The 22,850-nt window shown below is 39.4% G+C and overlaps 1 protein-coding gene across 4 annotated transcripts; it reads left to right on the plus strand.

Annotated features, from left to right (window-relative positions):
* The first annotated feature begins 357 nt into the window (after nt 1–357).
* Nucleotides 358–22,808, plus strand: cobll1b (cordon-bleu WH2 repeat protein-like 1b). Of its 4 annotated transcripts, none has more exons than XM_041056441.1 (14): nt 358–830; nt 1,072–1,152; nt 13,989–14,177; nt 15,267–15,471; nt 15,583–15,808; nt 15,976–16,020; nt 16,113–16,207; nt 16,382–16,600; nt 16,743–16,872; nt 18,377–18,611; nt 18,698–18,786; nt 18,953–20,394; nt 22,037–22,186; nt 22,276–22,808. In XM_041056441.1, the coding sequence occupies exons 1-13, from the start codon at nt 790–792 to the stop codon at nt 22,148–22,150; spliced, it is 3,111 nt and encodes a 1,036-aa protein (XP_040912375.1). In that variant the 5' UTR covers nt 358–789; the 3' UTR covers nt 22,151–22,186; nt 22,276–22,808. The 4 variants fall into 4 exon arrangements, with proteins under 4 accessions (XP_040912375.1, XP_040912377.1, XP_040912376.1 ...); XM_041056442.1 differs by having other exon boundaries at nt 360–830; nt 18,377–18,599; XM_041056443.1 differs by lacking the exon at nt 1,072–1,152 and having other exon boundaries at nt 359–830.
* Nucleotides 22,809–22,850: the final 42 nt, after the last annotated feature.

Raw genomic sequence — 22,850 nt, forward strand, 5'->3', positions numbered from 1 at the left:
TCAAACACTCAGTGCCCAAATTCGCCAGTAACCTTGCGTTTAAAGCCAGCTTCCAAAATCTTGTGGAGAGCCCTCCCAGGAACAGTGAGATATTTAAAATATAACCCATGAGCGTACTGTTGAGGTGTCCATATGCTTTTGGCCATATATTGTACATGAAAATATTTAAACTGTAGTTTTTCTTTTGGAATTCATAGTCTCTGTTGATTTTTTTTTATTATTCTGGATTATTTCTATGACAAAAGAGGAATTGGTCATTTCCATGTCCAGCCACACTATGTCACTGTAGGCAAATGAAACATTTATTAAAAGGAAGTTCAAAACAACAGCGCAGACGTCCTTTGAAACGGCTTATTTCTCAATAAATGAGTGGACTTACTTTTGTGTTTTTCAAGATATGGTTGTGTTAGGTTGTTGCGTTGTGCGTTCTGGCGAAGATGTAGACCTGGACACGATACCGTTCTGCCAAATGCCTCATCAGGATCCTGGAGGGAAGGTAAACTGGATCTGAGAGACGCCCCACTTTTACAGCTTTATCTGCGATGCAGTGGCTCGGATGCACAGAGAAAAGTTGGCAGAGTTGTGTACGATGTCCTGAGGGAAAGGATTTATACACATATATATATATGTTATGCATAGTTTAAAGACAGGAAGGAAAAAAGAGTAACTACACTGGAATTGTCTGCCTTAAAGGCGCAAAATACGGAATTTAAGCGGAGATATGGATCATTTATCCAAAGAAAACCTGTGTGCGGCAGTCTACAAATAATGCTACCCCTGTAAAGACTGATGGAAGTTGACTGCTGCTTCGAAAACCAACTGCATTCATGGTAAGATGTGATTACTCAATACTTAAAATCGTTAGCCATGTTTCTAGTGAAAAGAAGGGAAAAAACGGTTCATAGCTTGTGACCGAAAAACGGATGACCTCATGTGGGATTCGCCCATATTTCAGTATTTGCGCGTTTGCATCACTTGAAAGCAGCAGGTTAGACCAGGCTTTGCAAAACTCAGTATGTAAGCTGCTACTAAAAGAAAAATGAATTGTGCCTTTTGTTTGTATTTGACTAGTCCGAGGGAGTTTGTTAAACCAATGAGTTTAGTCATGGATGATCATGGATCCCAGCCCCATCCACGGAGCTCAGGTCTGAGGTATGTAACTGTCATTTGCATTACCAGCTGTCGTTTCTGTGTGTTTTATTTGTCAGCGTTAGAGAAAAATCGGTAAGACCTAATGGGACCATGTGTGTCTAGGAGTCTTTTTGCTGTTATAAATATGGCTCACATTTTAGGTACAACTTAGCCAAATCTCCATGGGTCAATTTTGTGTGGAAAATAAAATAACACAGATCACATATGAAAAATAGAAAGAAAGGCTTGCAAATGTAAGTGTTTGCCGCCCCGTACACAATATAATGCCACCAAAATCCAGTTCTTCTGCCAGTGAGAGGACAACAGTTTGAGGCAGGGAACCAGCTGTTTTCTGACCAAAGTGTTTAAAGGCGCCAGCATAATGCCACCTTTGTAAAATAATGCATCTGCATAGCCAACTTCCAGCGAGCATTCCTTTCACTCAGTGCATCTCAGCGAAGTCACAGTTGTTGCAGACGTTTCAACCTTTGAACTCTCCTCATTTCCTGCTCCCAGAGTCTTACTGAGAAATTGCCTTGACCATATGTAGAGGTCATGGGAAGTATTTTGCAGGCAAAACACTCTACCTCCTCTGTCTCTGTGATGAGCCTGATGATCCTCTTTCTTGTGGAAATCATGCGTTCACTGGGCTTGAAACTGATACTCTATAAAATACAGATTTGTCATGTGTAATAGTCAGAGAAAATCACAGTAAAAAAGTGCTGTGAGTATATGACATGATGGAATTTCCCATCAGTTTTGGTTCAGGGACTTCGAGATGATGTCAGCTGCTTGTATTCCAGTGGTTGGAATCATAAAAAAAGGGGGAGTGAGTTTCCAAAGCTTTTTTTTTTTTTAAACAGAGTCACTGCTCACTCCTTTGGCATTCAGAGGAGATCTGCCGAGTTTTTGAGATTTAAATTAGAGGTGAGAATATTAACATATGATGAGTTTCCAAACCAGTATTCCATGATAGCTAAGTTTCCAGTCCTGCCCTGCATACTGTAATTTCCCCTTTTGTAAAAATAGCATTCAGGCACATCATATACAGTTTACTAAAAAAAAAAAACTCACCCTCTTGGTGTGACTTTTATTCATATTTCATAAGTATTTTGTAATCTGGGAGCACAGCCACACTCCCTGGCAATGGGGAGCAGCAGACTACCTAAATCTCTCTGTGGTTTGACTATTATTTGGAAAAGTAAACCACACTCTTCCATAAGCTGCTGGGGCGTGGGCGAAGGCACATGTTCTCTGTCTTATTTGTGGCTTCTTATATTTGGAGCCAATAGACCTGCTGCTTCTCACATTTTCAAACGCAGTCATATGTGAAGATTTCATATGACCCCCAAAGCTACGCCACATTTGTTATCCAAATACTGACTCTGCCAGATTCACTGGGCTGGCTGTTCTTCAAGCACTGATGTTGCTAGCACACTGGCGTACACATATAGTATATTATTTGACGTAGTCTAAAAAACATTACTGAACATGTTTTTTTTTTCTTTTACTTTATTTTTCAGTTAAAAACTAATTTCAAGAAACTTTTTTTAATGCAGTCATTTGAATGACCAGACTTTTAGAAGACTAACTATTCAGCAAGATAACTTTTTTTAAAAATTTTTTATAATTGTATATGTTCAAGACACATAATTATTGGTTCCTATCTATGCTAGTGGTGCGCTGCATGGAGCTTGGAGCCCTGCTAATTGGACACACCTTAAACCATGATCTCACATGGCTGGCTTTCCTCAGGGCAGAATGTGGAATTAGTTAAGGTATTGTGAATCCCCACAGCTGTTTCCCGACATGCAGGCAGTCCAAGGGCACAGCTGCTCACTTGAGTCTACAGATGAAAAATCATGGCAAGATTGGCTGGTCAAACTGAGATAGTTGAAGAAGCAGATTCTTGAAAATATAGAGACAACAAGGCTGTCTGCATTCAGGAAAAGATATGATTTGGTGTACAGCACCCTACCCTCAGAAAGCCTACACAGCTCATCTGTGGTCAAAAAGCCAGATAAAGGATGCCATTCAAAGGTATCCACCCACTGGATGTAATAAAGCAAGAGGAAAATCAGCATTAAGGCCCAGCAGACTTGCTCTGCTAATGAGCTGGTACGCCTTTGAATACTGGGACTTTTTATCTCATGGATACTTTCTGCCTCACAGGGCTAAAACAGACAATATGGCTAACAACCAGGGAACAGGGAAGAATGGGTTGTCTTTGTTACCAGACTGGAGCCAACGCATTGACCGTAAATACCAGTGAATACTTCTCATTACTTCTCTGCTAGGAAAACTATGAAACACAGCTTGTTGGTCATTATAGCAATTTTTTTCTTTTTATCTTTAAAGTAGACATTATGATTATGCATTTATATAATAATGATGTTGTGCACAGCTGCCGATTTAAATAGATTTGCTGCACAGATGCTGCCTGTACACTGGCTAAATAGATTGCAAGTCTTGGCCCCTCTTTGTGTCTGTTATGCACTTGTCCAGGGCATAACAGTTGAATGCCTCCCACTCTCAGCCTGCGTAACATGACCTAACATGAATAAGTCCTTTGTGTTCTCTCAATAGGAACTTTTATTTATCTTCAATAACATTGAAACATTTTATGTGACAAAGGAACAAATTGCCTTGATTTTCTTGACCTTTATTATCAGTGTTTGTCTTGTTTAGATGAGATACTGTATGTGTAGAAAAGGCCTAGTCTGTCATGTCTGGCAATGGCTGAGTTTTCTACTGGTCTGTTTGACAAAACCCTGACAAGCTGTCCAGCAATTATCCAACCAATGACAAATCATGAGATGAAACATATTAGGTCATTAAACGATAGGTATAAAATGGGAAGCTGCACACCTTGAAATGTCTCTCTAGATGGCACTGTCTCAGTTCACATGTCCATACAGTTGTATCCACCCAGATGTTTGTGCACATGGGTAGTCTGTGGTGAATGTAGCTTAATGTCAGACTGGTAAATAGTGAACCTTCATCATCATCTCCTCACGTACAGTGTAGCAAATTAATGAACCACTGCCTGACACAAACAAACAGCAGCCAGCAGTTTCCACGAGCACAACCACCCAGACAGCAAACATTAGTAAGTGAAGGAAGCAGAGAAACTTAGTATTAAAGAGCCAGTCACTTTGTTTCTATTTCAGCTGTGTCTCATTATGTATCATGCCTCTGAGGTGGTGCTTTTTTCTTGAAACTTAAGAATCTAGTTAATTCTACGAACAGAAATATGTCATAAGCTCCTCCTCTGACTATGACATTGAGCGATCAGGACGGTTGTGTGTGCTCTTGCCTTGAGATTGCGTGTGAGAAATGGGTGTATCCCTAGTGACATTAAGGTTTGTGCAACACTAACTGTTCTGTTTACACTATTAGCCATGAAATAGGACACTGAATGTGAAAGTGTTTCAGTGCAGAATCACTTTGTGCATACTCACTTTTGAAACTTCAGTTCATGTGATCTGCAAAAGAGGGAAAGGCATGCTGGTGTGCTTTTTGAAAGATGCCCCACCGTAAACAATGCTGCATTGTTTCAGATGAAGGAGCACAGTGTGATTGTTATAATTATGACTCGAGGGGGAGCGTTCTCTTTCACCAAGTTATTTTATCTAAATGTTGGTCTCACTTAAAAAAGGCACACATTTGGTTAAGTCACCAGAGGTTAGAGGGATAATTACCTTATCTTTTCTGTACATGTTATTCAAGCTACGCAGGACTCTTATGAGGATCTGGAAAAGAATGCCTGCATATCCAAACAACTTCTTCCAAGTTCACCTTCCAGACAGGTTTATTAAATTCAGAGAAATTTTGTTTTGTATAAAAAGTAACTGAAACACACATTTTATTCTTTCTTATGTGTCATACGTTTTTTTTTCTTTGCAAAACTAGGGTTTGTTTCATTGAAATGTTTAGAGTAAAAATACTTGAGCTGCTCTGAGATAAGGTGAGGGTAATGTACCATAACAGACCCAAGTTCACAGTCTAGAATGTCATGGGGCATTGTATAGGGAAATGAGAGATCACCCCATTATAATCTTAAATCTCATTGCCTAACTGGCTGGCAGTCATACTGGCCTGCTAGCTTACTCTGGCTCTGCTATAGTATTATGTACTGTATAGCATATAGTGAAAGAGTGAGCACCACAGGGAGTAATAACACTGAGTGAAAATGAGGTGGATCGTGAAAAACGGATATTACATATTGCATTGAAAAGCTAAGAATGTCACAAGATTGGTCCTTAACTATTTATCAGAATTCTGTGTAATGGTGTTAAGGACTTCCGGAGAGTTTGAGTTTAACCAGCCCTGTGCTGGAAAATGCTGTGGGAAAAAAGTTTTTGTTTTGTCTGTAATAATAAACAGTACACATGAGAAGTGGGAAATTCTCATAGGGTCCCTGTGCTCTTTTTCTCCTTAATCTCTTTCCATCCCACACTGCTTATGATAATGGTAATGGCCTTTCCAGACCCTCTTTAACAAAAAAAAAAAAAAAAACCTCTGAGTAACCTCTCACCAAATTACCAGCTGTGGCTCTGGCCCTGTGTTTTGTCTTCCCTTAGGGATCTCTCCCCCTCTACCTCCCCCCACCCCTCCAGCCTGCTCCTACACACTAACATCTCCATTCACCACTTAACTTTCTTATCATTTGATGGTATGTGGTGATGGTGTTTGTAGAAAGGGACGCACATTCTTAAGTGCAAGTGTTGGGCTGCTGATAAAGGACTGGCTGTGAAGCGCTTGATTTCATAATGGAAAGTCAAATTTATTGCTTCCGTGCCAGGCGGTGTACAGTTTGCTAAATAAAGCCAAATCGCATCATGCACTTGAATCACATGCAGGAAAAAAAAAAAAAACAATATTCGTAATGTAGTTCAGAGGGTTCAAGACAATAAGTGTGAAACTTTACTGATTAAATCTAATGCTTTGGAATACAGGAAAGTCACAATGGTCTACTAATGTTTCTTGAAGCCAAGGTTATAGCTGCCTGCTTTTGTCTGTTGGAGTCCTTTCATTTAGCTCAGAGAAAGGAAAGGAAGCAGAGATGAAGAGGTTTATACACTGCACCATAAATAAATATTTAGGCAGCTAAGTCTATCATATGTACGTCATTCCTCAGCTTATCAGGAAATGATACTCTTCCCCATGTTAGACTGAATACTTTTCCTTTTTTTAAAATTTGGATCTGTTGAGTAAATCAACAATGAAAACACTAGCAAACCCTCCAAAGGAAGTGCTTTCTCTGCCTGGATCTGTTAAGTACAAGGTGCTGACAGCCTCTTTTCACAGCTTTTTTATTAATAATAGTACCTGACTGCTTTCATTAATATCTATGTTTACTTAGGAATATTGCATTTGCATCTGCATTGTGAGGCTCATCAGTGTTTATGTGGAAGAACTGCTTGGCTGTTAGGAAATTATGTGTTTCATGCCTTTGTTTGTCAGTATCATTATCATTGTCATTAGGCTTAACCGACAAGTCTTCTAACATGGTTTTGGAGTGAGTCAGCTCTGCAGAAGTAAGGTGTGGTTTTGAAAAGCTGGCAGTGTTTTTCTTTTTTCCTAATGAAAAGCAAACACAGAACTACCTGATTAAATTATGGAGTGGGGAGGATCCCAACACTGTGAGAAGACAGTAACGGAGATAGTATAATTCTCCCTTTATTCTTATAATCACATCATGACAAGCATGTGCAGGATTAAGACTCACTGATGATTAAAACACTTCAGCATATTTAGTGTAGTCTTGATCTAAGTTACCATTGTGAGTCCACATGCTGCAGTCTGTTTCAGTGTACTGTTGCTCCATTGGCCCCACCCACAGGTTCATGTCTGCGCAGGGAGCCAAAGCTGCTTACCTTCCTGCTCATGACCGGGGGGTAGAGCTGCCGACACACTGTGCGCCGGAGCTTTCAGAGTCGCAGCAAGGGGGCAGACAGGATTTGGGTAGAGACAGGTTTGTGATGTCACAGCTTGGGCGTGGCATTAAGGTGGGCCTTTTAAGGCCATACTGATAGAGTTTAGTCTGTCTGACTACTCATGGGAGACACACAGCAGAATGGAAATTATCTGAGTGGAGACAACTTAGACAAAGAGGTAAGAGTGTGGAATGAAATATTGGCAAAATGAAAGGAAAAGCAGGTCTGTCACACCTGCTCTCCTAATTTCGGCTTCTCACTGTACTGACTGTGTGTGTATAGTATTATTTTTACAGCACAACAGTGCTGTCACTGACTACCTCTAAAGTGCAGGACAAGACCTTGAATTGTGTTTGTGTACTATTTTTTCTCATTCAGACTGTTAACCCACAATGTGTTTTGACTTGAAGAGGAGGGTGTGTTGGACTTGCTGCACTCTGGCATGTTTGAGCCTGTACATTTGACTGTACAGATAGCTAGTAAACCACCGATAGTAGACTTTTGGGAGTGCTTTGGTCATTTGAGCATTGAATTGTTGCTCTTGTTTCTTAAAATAATCGGGGTGTTGTCTGAAAGTGTGACCGAGCATAAGGACCCTTTTTTTAAAAACTTGTTTTTTTGTTTCGTTTGTGCATAAACCCAGCATGTACATGACTTCCCCAAGAGGCCATCCTGCTACTCAGCAGCTGCTAGCATACCACAGTAGGCATTTTTGCTAATTCTTGACCTTCTCAGAACCTCAAAGGAAAGTAACATTTCTACCAGTGCTTTGGTCTGGTTTCTTCTCCGGTCTGCTCCCACTCCATCATTGTTATATTTGATCCAGGATTTGCCTGTAGGGAATTTAATAGATTGGGTAAAAAAAAAAAAAACCCCACACAGAAGTGACTGAAATGCTTCTGGTGAAAGCCATGCCAGCTGGAACAAAATGTTATGGAATGTAGGGAATTTTGATATTCCTCTGTTCAGCGGGTTGACTCCTGTTGATATTGTGATATTTTCATTTGTGATTACTTATGGACAGGTATGTATATTGACCATTCTTCATTCCCTTTCTTTCAGTATCTCTCCCCCATCTCTCTCTGTCATTCGATCTTTTCACAGTAGTATTTGAAGTATTTTTACATGAGAAGTAGTGTCTGGATATTTTGCTGGACTTTTGTTTTCCTTAATCATTTTGAGGATTGTCAGTAGAGGTTTAGCTAAAGCCTAATCAAGCATATTTGAACTTTTGAAGACTTACAGCCTTTTCCTGCCTCTAGTTATGTTGCACAATTTTGTCAGGTGTGAGGCACAACACCAGACATCTGTTTTAACTGTTGCACATACTGAAATCACAAATCAATGGCTGGCTGCCGTTAAACCAATCACTGCAAATCGTCATAGCACGCAGTATTTATTTATCACAGTGCATTTGTTTGCACCACTGAAGTTCACAAGATTACGAGTATGATGAAACAACAGCAAATGGCAGAATGACAGCAGGCCTGTTATTTCCTGGTAGTCTGTGATCAGGTCTGTTAAACATGTCCTCTGGTATTGAATGGGCTTGTTTGTGAGTGTCAGACCTCCCAGGGAAACCCTGTGAATGAAGCATCAGCACAGTCAAGCTTCAACACGTCTCCTCTCATTCAGCAACACATCCTGGGCTTCTGAAAAAACACAGGCCTGGACAGCAAAAACAAACCGGCCTGTGTGTCCGTGTCTGTCACCTGCTCGAGGTGTCTTGATAAAATCACTGATGACACAGTTGTATAAACTGGCCTGACCCTGAACCTGAGGCACGGGTATACTGTATTTTTTCCATTAAAATGTATTAATTGTTTCTATTTAGAGCGCTCACAGTGGAATATCACACAATATGTTTTTTTCCCATTGAAAATCACACAAGGACTGTATCAATTTAATAAATCTATATACAAGTTTTAGAGCATTTGTAAAATGTGTGGAAAAAGACAAGGATTTTAATCCCATTGCCAAATAAACAGCCAGAGCCATGAAACTGGGACTTTGTACCATTCATGGAACTCATAGCCACATTGCTGATTCCACACTTCTAATCTGCCTAGTTTGAGTTGAGAAGAGTATCCTCTCAGCACATCAATATGATTCACAAGACATAAATATCTAAAGCATGGCTGCTGGTCCCCAGAGGTGGTGGTGTTGCAATTACCGTGGTACAGTTACATCCCATAATGCTGTATGATAATGTTGGATAAAATTAATAACATACAGACAGTTTAGCTGGTTTTAGATCCCTCAGGGGAATAAACATTAAATGCTGGAACTCGGAGTGGAACTCCCACCCAGCTCTGCATTTGTGTACTTTGCAGATGTTATGTAAATCAGCCTGTTTCATCATGCAAGTACATGTGAAGTGGAAATTCTGTTGTGTGACAGTATCAGTATGTTTAAACATATGGGCACAATGAATTTAAACAGCATCATAAAAAATTGTGAGTTTGGGGCCATTCAGATTAAACACAAAGCCAACAATTACAAATTGCAATATTATCTACAGAAGTAAAACACAAACATACAAACAGATTGTTTCAGGTGAAGCAATCTGAGACAGAGAATATCAGTTAGGAAACATTGACAGTGGCCAATGTGCATGTCAGCTTTGTGCAAATACAGATCAAATGTATTCACAAAAAATATCAGTCTGAATAAAAGTTTGGAAAGATAAAGCCAAAGCAAAGTTAAGGTATGAAGAAAATGGATAGAGATCCTCTGGGGAGCATGAGCATGTTTAAGTATGATCTTTAGATTTTGAAAAAAATGCAAAAGCTCAGCCATCAGCAGACTGTTCCTGCAGGACTTTGGACTACATTGATTTGTCTCGCTAAAATCCAAACTATTAGAGATCAAAATGCTTCACATTTTGATTTTTCTAATCTAATCATTTTAACAGATTGAAATACAAATACCCCATCACTAGCTCCAAAGTAACAACAAAGTATTTATTGTTAATTGATAATCATTGGTGAATCCCATGTTGAATCCACATTAGCTATCATTTTCTCAAACTGGAGACTACAGTCTTTAAATAATTGAAAATAGGTGGCTAAATACTAAAAACTGGTAACGTTGATTGCAGATACTGTATATCAGTAGGGTCAGGAGTTTGCAGCCTTCTCCTTCTTCCCCCTGATATGCAGCACTGCACTGGAACAGGTTTTGGTAGGTTGATTTGGTGGAAATGATGACAGGCATGTAGAGGTATTTACTTACAGTTTCAGTTATCCAGATCAGTCAAATGTGTGTAGTACATAATTGAATAAAAAAAACAAAAACAAAATCTTGATGAATCAAATTTCAGCCACTATGAAACAGAGGAATTCTAAAACAAGCTGACAGACACACACAGCCATGAAAATGGATGCATCGAGAAAACCTGACCTTATAACGTAGTTATGGCTAATGTGTCAGCTTACTGACTTGTTGGATTTTTTTTTTTTTTGCCACATGACAAATGTTAAGTCCATTATTCACTTCTAACTTTAGTTTGTTTGAACTCTAACTTCAGCTTGTCTCCAGCAACTCCTGAGAAAAATACAGCAGGGGTTGCATCTATCTATCTATCTATCTATCTATCTATCTATCTATCTATCTATCTATCTATCTATCTATCTATCTATCTATCTATCTATCTATCTATCTATCTATCTATCTATCTATCTATCTATCTCATGTGAGTAGCTGTTTTATTTCATTGTTTAAAACAGTTGTTCTATATGGTCCCTGTGGGGTCTGAACTAGCCGCACACCCCCTCAGTCTTATTTCCCTTTTTCCTTTACCTCTCCTATGGCCAAGTGGCACACTTTTGTTAACTATCAATACACTGTTGTTGTTGACAGAGACAAATAAACACCACAAATCATAATATTTGGTCTATGAATTCTATTCTGTTGTCAATTGTTGTAGATTGTATTGTTATTGTTGTTCACAAACTGCTTCTTAAACAGCAGATTGTTACTACACCCAGTAACTGGCAGGTGTAACTAGTCTGTAGCTCACTTAACTAACACTTAACTGACACAACTAACGTTATCTTGCTAATATATGATTTGTTTAGACTAAAGGATGAAAGAAGTGATGGAAAATGGTGGATACATTTGACCTGACAATTGATCCAAATACTGTTCAATAATGATTTTAAATTTCACATTTCACAAAAATTCACTATACGAATTGCAAAACTTTACACCAGTAATGTTTAAGCAGATGAACAAATAACGTCAGGTTAACATACTTGGATATTTAATATTATCTCTGAAGGAGATATTTCTCCATACCAGAGTCACACCAACATTCATAGAAATGGTCTCTTAAGTGTAATGTATTGTTTGGCCTCCTAAAACTGTTCTATTTACTTGTTGCTGTGATATTTGGATGTTACTTTTACAGCTCTTCAACCCAACCCTGGGGTCCCCAAGCGTGAAGAGGTCTGTCAGTTGGACCCTCTTCCTTGGTTCACTTGGCATTTGTTCCTTTCAGTTTATTTTTCAAGAGTAATCCAGTCTTGTTACAGTCGCACACACCAGAACAGAATCAGCAAAAAATAAACAGTTCACAACTCATGGCAGTATTTGGATTTACTGGGGAATGTCTCCGCTAGATCGTGTGGCTTTATTTATCCTGACTACTGGTGGCTCAAAGATGAACAGATAAACAAGAGTGTGTCTGCTGTGTTCCTCTGTCCCTGTTTTTCTGTTGCTGCCTCAGCTCTTCTCGCAGTTTCTCAAATAATTGAATATCTTCCTCTTTACTGCCTGTAGCATGGCTGATTTCTCTCTCTAAACAGTGCTCATGGCTCAGACATGCCTATATGGATTTCAGAGCCTGTCATGTAGTTGTTTGAGGAATAGCAGGCAATAATGAATGAAAAAAAATCTATATATTTTTTTCCATTTGTAGATATGACTGATGCTGTATCTGAAACTGTTACACAGTGAACAGTGTGATGGTTTGTGATGACATCCATCACTTGCTCCCTTGGTGTTACATTGCACTATGGCATATTTTGTTCTATATTAGAAGTAGTAAGTTTCACTGGAGAATATTAATACAAATACAAGATAACAGACAAATACAGCATATTGTAAATAGTCAATGATTGCAGACACATCCTGAGTCTTAGAGGTCTTTGCTAAAGTCTGGCTTTGCTAAACAACAAACAAGTTCTAAAAGTTAAAAGATGTTTGTTTGAGATTTTCATTTCAAGTTTGTAGTCCTCATTGCTATCCCTTTAGCGTGACTTAAGTAATTGAGTTTTCACAGCACTGTCTGCTGCAGAATGATTTATGAACATGGTATGTTGCAACTAGTTCACATGACAAGGAAATGGATAATGTCTAAACTGGCAAAGTTCCTCTTCAAGACAAGAAAATGTCAGCATTATAATAATGAGTCTTCTTTCATGGTAGTATATAGTATGACAGTTGGTTGTACAGTATATTTCTCAGCTCTAATTAATTATTTTTTAGCACATGGTTCCAGTGTTAAAAATTATACTTTTAAGACTGATTGATCCTGGCAGAATGGTACTGATGCCATTTTGTATTCTATAACATGCATGATGTATCATGACCAGCATATCCATTGATTATGGTAACTCTGAATGAAAATCTAGTTGTGTGTGTGCGTGCGTGCGTGTGTGTGTGTGTGCATGTACTTTCATGTCATAGTCATGTTGTTTAAGGACAGCCTCTACTATAGCAAGACTAATAATCTTTTGCTAGACATGCCTCATTGGAGCCTATGACCTTGCATTGCTCAGATTCCTCTGTTTGAATAAGCAGTGCCCCCACGTGAGACTTTACAGGCTATAATTCAGAGCACTGGGTCTGCAAAGTCTGTTTTTTTTCATCTATGCATATACTGACTAAATGAAGGGGCACTTGAATTTTTCTAAAGTTAAGGATACCTTGACTCACTGAATCACTTGATGGTGTTGCAATACAATAGTGTGACCTTTACTGAGTTCATGTGATCTTGTGTTTACTTTTCTTTTCATCATAACATCTGCAGCTTTTCACGTGAGTAACACAAAACAAAATGGGCTACAGCTAATCACTAAACATTATAATGATGACCCTGTTCAGATCAAAACACCTTTTTTTCTTTTTGTTTACCGACAGCAGATTTTATTGTTCACCACTTCTCAGGAGCATTATAAGAATGGTGTAATCATGTGAATGTGTCACACATTTAATATGTATTACTGTCTAACAGATGACCAGCTGATTTTTGTGGCATACATGGTGAGTCTATAACTCGCACATAACTACCACTGCTCTCTCCCACACTTTATTGACACAGTTTCCAGGAATGTCAAGCCTAGACAAACACTCAAAAGGGCACTTCAAAACTGAAATGTACCAAGTGACATTGAGTAATCCATGGGGTGTTGTCTACAGTTGAAAAGGAATATATGCACAGTTCACTGTGAAATCGCGTGTAACTATAGACACTGTAACACACTGTCTATAGTCTATAGTTACTGAATCTCTATCTTGTGTCTTATTATCCATCTCTCTCACATGTCTATCCATTCACTGCCATTTCTTCAGGCTCAATGAGTAAATCTGTCCACTTGGTTGTCTTGTGACTTGCTTGCAGTGGACTTGAGTTTTTTCATGCAATAGCTTCACTGCTTTCTAAAACCTGAGGGAAAAAGGGATTTCTTTCATGCTGTCTGGTGCACTTTGATTTTACAATCAGATTATTGTCTGAGATAGCAGAAAAATGACATTTTTTAATAATGAACACAAATGCGCATAAGTGGAAAACCATTCCCAGTCAAGTGTTCATGTATCTGACTGCGTCATAACAATGGTTTTGACTTTTATTTATTTATTTTCACAAATGCTGATGCAACCGAGAAAAATTTACACTCTCTTGTTCAAATACAGGGTGTCGACCAAAAGCAAGGCACCATCCCCGCCAGGACTCAAGACGCTGGATTCCCCAGGTTTCTCTCAGTGGTACCCAGGGAGCCCTCAATTAACCATGGACCAGAAAGAAAACCTTATTGATAAAGACCTGTCTCTGGTTGTGGTTTTACCTGGTGGAGTAGAGAAAATGACCACAGTCCATGGCAGGTACAGTTGGACCACTGAGTGTCAATCAGTATCTCACAATCATGATGTGTGCAGTTTAATTGCATACAGTTGCATATAGGTTGAATATATGTGCAAAAGAACGCCACTGTGTATTTGTTCAGACTGAACATTTTAATAATTACATTTAAACACCACATCATGGGACTGATGTCAGAATAAGTCATCACATAAAGTTCAGTTCCAGTCAGATTGAGTCAGATAGGTGGGGTCCCTGAATGTGTGGTTTTAGTTAATATGCGTATGTGGTTCTCTCATCAAATGACATGAGCAAGAATTAATGAACTTTTAATTCTCAACCTCCTTAGACTTTCTCATTATTGGGTGTTACACACATAAATCCTTCTTTTAAATACTGCAGTACACTAAGTTTTTTAAAACAAGGTCTTCGTGTCCCCTTGCGAGTCTACTCACCCACACACTTTGGATTTTCTATCAACAGAGTTTACATAAGATATCATTATCTTTCTCACAATGCACATAGTTTACAAACATTCTTTCACAGGTATCTTTTGAAACTTGGCCTCTTGAGAAATGACTGAGACCAATCCAATATGAAGGGATTAAGCACCGAATTCTTTACCTTCTTTTCTCCCCCTAAACCTGTTCTAAGTGCCTGCACAACAGAGTTAAAGCTTTTATTTTGAGGATTAAGTTCAAGGCGTTACGTTTAAAGTGTATTATCAGTGTCAGGAAAGATTCATCCGGCTACTGTTGGCACTGGAACTTTACTGTATATAGGAATTGTTTCCTCACATTCTGCATCATTTGTTGAATTTAAACTTTTATTTTAAATCAATGAATGCACCAACCCATGTAATCTTATGTTATTTCTTCAAAGAAACCATCAAACTATCCATAAATCAAAGAATTGAATGAACTGATAAGCCAGACAGTGTTCATGCCAATTTGGAATGAGACTTCAGAAATGTCAAATGTTATTTTTTTTACTTGATTTCAAAATTGCTTTGATCAGAATGTCATATTTTGCATTGGCACTTGACACAGATTTCACCATACTTCTTTGCTTTTAGGTCCAAACAGTAATTTTTTTCCTTCCATTTCTTTCAGCAAACCCGTAATGGATCTGTTAGTGATGCTCTGTGCAAAATATCACCTGAACCCATCGAGCCACACCTTAGAACTGGTCACCACCCATAGGAACAACATCAAGCTCAAGCCTAATGCTCTCTTAGGAACCTTAGATGCAGAGAAGATTATACTTAAACCCAAAGGGGAAGATAAAAATAAGAAGACAAGTCCTCAAATGCCTGAGGTACGTTAAAACGCATCAAACGCCATGCTGGCACATACAGAAAACACCACTTCTTTCTGTTTATGTTGGGTAAACAGTTTTAATCTAAGGGACTAATTTTGTATTCTCCAGGCAACAGTTCGGATGGTGATAAACTACAGAAAGACCCAAAAAACGATACTACGAGTTAATCCCCGCGTTCCCTTGGCTGAAATCTTACCAGCGATATGTGAGAAATGTGAATTTGACATGGAGACTACAGTTCTGTTGAAAGATGTCCAATCACTGGCCCCTTTGGATTTGTCCGGTTCTCTTAATGATTATGCAATAAGGGAGGTTTATGCGAAAGACACAAAAGGTAAGTAGAAGAGTATTAATAGATCATATTCTGACACAGGGTTTTGCGGTTTAGCACATTTACCCTCCAGTGTTTGTCATACTGTACTTCATCAGCTCACTTATTGTGTGCTATTGTTGTATATACTGCTTGTTCTGCACTAACTCTCATGCCTCTTGGCTCTGCAGGACAACCTGCTTCTCCTGTGTGCCCAGCCTCACCAACTCATGCAGGTAGTAGCTCAGTTTGTAAACTATATGATTGATATCAACAAACCTGTTATATTTCTGACTAATGATATCTTACAATGTGTTTTTTTCCCCAGGGGCAGTCACACCAGGAAAAGATAAAAATCAAAAGGAGAAAGAAAACAAAGGCCTCTTCAGCATGTTTAGAAAAAGCAAGAAAAACTCCGACCAGGTAAGGCAGTATTTTTGATGCACTGATTATGCAAAGACACAGCTGTATTAGAAAGCAACTTTAAACATCACAGAGGGAGGTTTGTTTACTTTGGTTTGCCATTGGTTGACGTGCACTGTGTTGTTTGGGAACAGTCCTCTTATCATGTTCTGATTGGATGTTTGTTCTTTAAAGGCAGTGACGGCCAGCGCTCCAGCTTCTCCAGTGCTTGTGAGCAAGCCTCGACCGCTCAGCATGGCCTTACCAAGCAGTTCTCCCACGATCCCCACAGATGTGCCAAAGAAGAGACGTGCACCCCAACCCCCAGTCCTTGTGTCTCAGAGCTGCCCCACGGACCTCAGCACTCGCAGGAGACTCCACTCTGAACCTAACGCCCAACTGGACAGTGATCAGGTGAGTGGTCTGAATATTAAGGCTGAAGCTCATCTCAGCATAGTTCGTAACACTTGGATATAAGGGTAAAATGACAGCCATAAGATTTTCGATGTCTTCTGGGTGCATTGATTATGTAACTTAATTAAATCTTGTTATGCAGATTGCTGGTTTAAGTCGTGGGTCCTCGGCAGAATCTTCACTGAAAAGAACCAAACGCAAGGCTCCCCCACCCCCCATGTCCCCTAGTGCTGTTGTCCCAGAGGCAGTTCCTGTAGATGAAAATTTGCAAGGTTTGTTTTTGTTTACGTTTGTGTCTGTTTGTCAGTGTCAGAATTTTCATGATCCCTCAATCAGTGAACTGCCGTGGTCATTTTAATTATTTCACTGCTGCTATGAATATGAAATATTGCCTAAAATGTGATGTTTTGTCATGTGCACTTTGGCCTTAAAGACAAAGACAGGACTTTGCAGCCTGAGTCTACAATTTTTATTTGATTTGAGTCTTCTGCCTCCTAGTGGTCATTATTGAACAGTGCTTCATTTTAAGCACTTGCTACAGCCCTATAAAGAGACATGGGAACTTTATGGTGGTGAGAGCATGGAAAATTATTCATCTAAATAGATTTTATGTATAACTCTATAGGTTCTGCTTCATCTGTGAAAAAGAATCTGTGCTGCTCTCGTTCCTCCAGTATGTTCTTCATACTGCCTTTTTTCATTCATTTATGTTGCACTTGAGCTTTGCATGTTTTTCTGGTCTCTGATTACTCTTTACCCTTTTTTATCTACATGTGCTGTCTTACTCGAGACAGTCTTTTTTTGTATTTTGTGTTTTCATTTTTTCAATACATAGACTCACTTTATCCAATTAGAGATCAAGTCTTGCTGATTCACACATCTGTACAATGTGTAAAAATCCAAAGCTACAATGAAATGTATGTGGAAAACTTACAGTTTCTGAGAAGCTTGTTTTTGCTTCATTCTAAGTTACTGTAGGTTCTGAATTCTTTGGTACTTTCCTTCGTCGAGTATTATTAACTTGCTTTGACATACTTTCCTGCGATTGTGTCGATAAATCTGACCCTCACTGTATTGTCCTGTGAGGGAAACTCCACCCGTCCTGTATACAGAGCAATTTAAAGCAAAAACTAGGAATATTTAGAAGTATTTTTAACTGAGGTTTTATAAACAACACAGCCAACTGATTTCATTTTCTTTACTGCTAAAGTGATTTAAAAGCTTTAAACTGGTTTGTATCTGTTTTCTGTAAAGGGTCACCCAAATAAAAAACTGGAAGTTTTCTATGTGGTGCTTACAGTGCGGCTCAGTAGATATAGAGATGAGAGGCTAAGAACACTGAGTTTTGTTTAAGTGGCCTTGAAATTCCTTTTGCTCTCTGTTCCTCTGTGATGCACTTCCTTGAAGTGCTAAATTAAGACTCAGACAAGAGGGAAATATGCAAAAGATTATGAAGGGGAATTCATTCATCAGAAGAAACTTATTTGTTAGAAAGGGTGAAAGTGTAAACTCATATATGTTGGATGCGTAGTTTTTCATGTTTCAAGGTGGGAAACAATCATAACTAAAACAAAACATTCATACTAAGTTACTGTAGGAAAATCATATTAACAATTGTTTATTCATAACAGTCAATACATGCCCTTGCCAAAAGAGATTAATGAGATGTGGGATACTCCACTAATCATTTAGGAACACTTCACTTATAATGCCACTTGAGGTACAATAATTGTGAATGCTTTTTGACTGATTTACCTTTGTGATGATGTTTTACAGGGGGCGCAGCTGCTAACACACTGGAGGAAATTATGGAGCAGGAGGAGACAACTCTTTCTGTAATGTCTGCAACTGCTAGTGATACCCAGGGCGAGGACAGCAGCCTCAGCACGTCAGCTGATGTTTCATTGCATTCTCCGTCCCCAGATACTGAGATACTGAGCACAATGTCAGTAGAGGGCAATGGGGAAGATCAGTCTTGTGATCTGTCCTCAGATGGCAAGTACGAACTCTAGTAAGACTTCTCAAGACTGAGCCATGTTGTTTCATTAGAAGTAGCAATAATTTTAATTATTTAAGTTTGCATGATTTTTTTTACAGTCAGCTGCAGAGCACAGTGAATGATTCTGCAACTTTCAGTGATGTGAGGACAACTGCTGGGACAGAGTCATCTGAAGTGACACATACAAGTGGGTTTTCTCTTGGATTTAAGTGGTATTTTAAGACCCATTCTGCAGATATGGTGCAAAAATGCCTGCTAGTATATATCTTAAACTGACTAAAAGTCAGTGTATTTTTACTTAAAGAAACGCAACAGACCTTTCTTACATGAAATTTAATTTATTTCCTGTATAGATGGTGGTCCATGTCAAGTTGAAAATGCAAGTCAAGAGCCAATATGTGAAGGGTCTACAACTGGAAGTGTTGAAGGTGATTGCAGTACTATACCCAGCAGCCTGCCTCACCCTGTAATGCAGGATGCAGAAGCACAGGCCTCTGCTCAGGCAAACACTGAAACCCTCTGGGAGAAGACTGACAGGTTGGAAAGCCCTGTGGCCATCAGCACATCACGCCCCACTGGAGAGGATGCTCAAGTGCAAACAGATTTCACATCGCTCCCTGTGCCTCCACAACAACACATGGACGAAGTTCCCTCCGCAGCTAATGCGCCTGCCTTTGAATCACCAGGGAAGAAAGATATGGCCACTTTGACGGATGAGCTGGACCCACCTGACCTCGAAAAACATGCCTTACCCGACACCTCAGAGACCTCATCATGCCAAGACTCAACACAAAGTACCCCCGCCGCAACAAAGGCACCATATATTTGTGCCCCAGACTCTGAGCCAAAGCCCAAGCCTTCCAATGAGCTGACAAGGGACTACATCCCGAAGGTGGGGATGACAACATACACTATTGTGCCTCAGAAATCTCTGGAGAAACTCAGATATTTTGAAGTTGCTCTGACACTGGAGACGCCTCCTGCAGCTCCAGACGAGGGACTTAATATTGGTTCTCTTAAGCTGGAGGAGAGCACAGCACCGAGGGAACAGACGGAGGTCGTAAAGGAAAAAAGAGAGGTGCACTCTACTGTACCCAGGGAAGACTTACTGACTAGCACTGCAATTACCCAAGACACTGTTAATGGAAGTATACCTGAAACTACTCATTCTTCATCACCAACAAGTTTATTTAAAGCAGATGACAAGATCTCATCCTCTGCTAATGGGGCATCTCAACCAGGTTCGCCAGCAGAGGTCAAGGAGACGAAAATTCCACCCGCAACTAAACCTAAGCCTGGTTCTTTCCGCTTGCCACAGCACAAAAAAACACCTGGGTATTATGTAACTTCAGCAGCAGACAAAAATCTTAGTGCCAGTCCTGGCTCTGGCCAGAAGGAGGCTCAGAGAAGTACAGAGAGAGCAATGTTACCACCGCCTCCTCTTCCACCTCCTGTGCAGTGTCAAGAGGAGACAACAGGGGCCACTAACGTCCAGCTGAGCCCTAAAGGGGATGACAAGAATGTAGCCATCATGCGAATGACTAGACAAAGCAGTTTGCCATGTAAAGAGCCAGCTGTGGGGTTAAGCTTGGAAAAACTGAGAAGCTTTGCAGCCCCTAGGCCCTATTCTCCTGCAACTCCATCCCGCTTTGCCCAGGCAGTGTCCTCTGCAGTGAAAAGGAGCCAGTCCTTATCCCACAGTCCAAAGCCACCTCACTCGCCTGTTTCACCACTGTTCTCTCCAATTACAAGTCACCCACCAGTCATAGAGTCAAAAGGATTGTCTGAGCTCAAGGTGAGTTGTGATAGCATAGCGTACTTACATTATCTAATATCTAAAAAAAAAAAAAGGATGAAAGCAGCAAAGAGCTATTTTCTACTCACAAGACCACTGTTGCTGGTCATAGCTTTTTTTTAGTACTTCACTCTACAGTGCTGATTAAAGCGCTTTTTTGGTTTGGTTTTTGCTTAAAAGAGATACATAGAAGTGGACAAGAGTGTGACTTATCCCACTACAGCTTTAGTTTGAAACTAGAAACACTTTTGCAGCTGCTCTGCTGCTTCGTTTTGGTGCTGTCTCATCCGTTTACACTGTGACCACTGGCGAGTTATTGACTGCCATGAACATTAAACATTCTTATAAGTAGCAAAATACTTTGTAATAGTTCCTGTGACCCATTGACTTGAATCATCTCAGGATTAAACATAAACTACCTTCTGTTTTCCAAAGGACTTTAAAGGTAATACCATTGGGCTTTCCATGTTTTTTTACCTATTAGAATTTTTATCCCGTTTAGGTGATTTGAAATTAGGGATCAAGAAGGTTATGGTGCATCAATTTGTCTGCTAGTAATTTATAGAGTATTTCAGAAGATAATAAAAGAGAAACAGAGGATGAGGGGTGGCAGTTGAGACAAAGAGGAGATGGAGATAAGGGGCACAGTCTGCAGACAATGAATAACTAAACAACAATTCAACCGCTTTCCCTATTTTGAATTATTTCTGCAGAGTATTCCACACAGAATAGACCGAGTGATGAAGGCTGTATACCCCGTGACCCGTTGCTATCTGAGCTTTAGGGATTGTCAGGAGAACTTGCAGTTGTGACTGTGGACTACAATTGAATGCAGAAAAACATGTAGAATCTAGTATGACTTCTTAAACTATGTTATACATATGGCATTGCCTATATCACCTACTATTCATGGTACATTTTTAGTTCACGAAAAGAAAACAAAATGAGTTACCTATTTCGTTAGGTTCTCAAGATTTTGTGGTTTAAGAGACAGGCTTTTATCATGTACTATGCTCAGATACTTCTGACACTGCCTTACACTACATGCCACCTAATGAAAATAGTGACATTTGGCATTGTTAATGTTCAAAGTCGATTCCATATCCTGACTGTCTGGACTGAGTGATGATCCACAGTCCTTTAGTGTTTGCTTAGGACTCTTTATGCATTCGTTTTTGACACGTTCACTAAAGACACGAATAGCGAAATAAATGATTTCAGGACTAACCCTGCCATGCAGATCAATGTAAAACCAGTAAACTCTGAATTTATACTTTGATGTGATGTCCCCATGCTTTACTAACTGTACCATACTAAATATCTTGGATATAAAGTTTTCACTCCCTGAAAAAACACAACATTCTCATGTGCAAAGCTGACAATATGGTTTGTTAAAAAAATTTCATAATGTGGGAAATAGTTCACATAGTCCAGACAAATAGAAGAGAACTGCTGAGCCATAATATAATGCAAAGTCCCTGTAGCAGTCTATAGGTCACATCTTGAGCTGCAGAAGTACCGCATTTACCTTTGTTGGACCCAATATAGTTTTTTATTGGCTCTTAAAATACACGTAAAAAGATACAACAGTCAACAGTAAGTCAGTGACTGCACACATTGTGTCTCTTTTTTAACATCACAGGACGGTGAAAACAGAGAGGTGGATAGTGACAAAGGCGCCATTCTGCAGGGAGTAGAGGGTGAACCGCCATCTTTGAGTGGGATTACTCCACTGGAAGGGGAGAGCAGTCCATAGCAGTGCCTTAATTCTTCTGACAACCTATCATCTACTGTAAGAAAAATCCAACACATTTCAGTATGATATTAAATAAATGTATGCACAACACATGCATGAAATGTGTTTTTTTTTTTTTCTTCCAGGAGGAGCTAATCCTGTCTACTTTGAGTTCTCCAGAACCCTTTATCTCACAACACAGATGCAGAAACTTTTGTTTTACCTCTTTTGGTAGTCTCCACCAGTGTACATAAAATGATGTATTTTGATAATTAATTGCTGTATTTTGGTTTATTTCTCACACGTTACAAAGTAATATCCCTGGCTGACCTGCATATTTTAATGCTTTGCTCTCTTTTGTGTGATGTCTATCTTGCATTTAATGCATTACTGTTGTGAACAAGAACATTAAATGAGAACAATTCTATAAATTATTCGACTGATTTCCAGAGTTGTAATATTATTGGGTTTATTCAGAAAATGTATTATCTAAATAATACTGGATGTATAGCACAGAGCAGGTCTGACCTATGGTACTTAAATGCTCCTTAGATTATACACCAAATCTATATTTAAGTATTACAGAGTTTTGATTAAGCTTTAGGCAGAAATACACCGACGACGGCACATCTGTTGCTCTTGTCAAGCAGTGTTGTTATGAATAAAGCTTATTATCATCCCTGTCGTCTTTATTATTGTCATTGCCCTCAGCAGGTGCCCA

Source organism: Toxotes jaculatrix, chromosome 15 (genome assembly GCF_017976425.1).
Source record: "Toxotes jaculatrix isolate fToxJac2 chromosome 15, fToxJac2.pri, whole genome shotgun sequence".
Taxonomy (NCBI): domain Eukaryota; kingdom Metazoa; phylum Chordata; class Actinopteri; family Toxotidae; genus Toxotes; species Toxotes jaculatrix.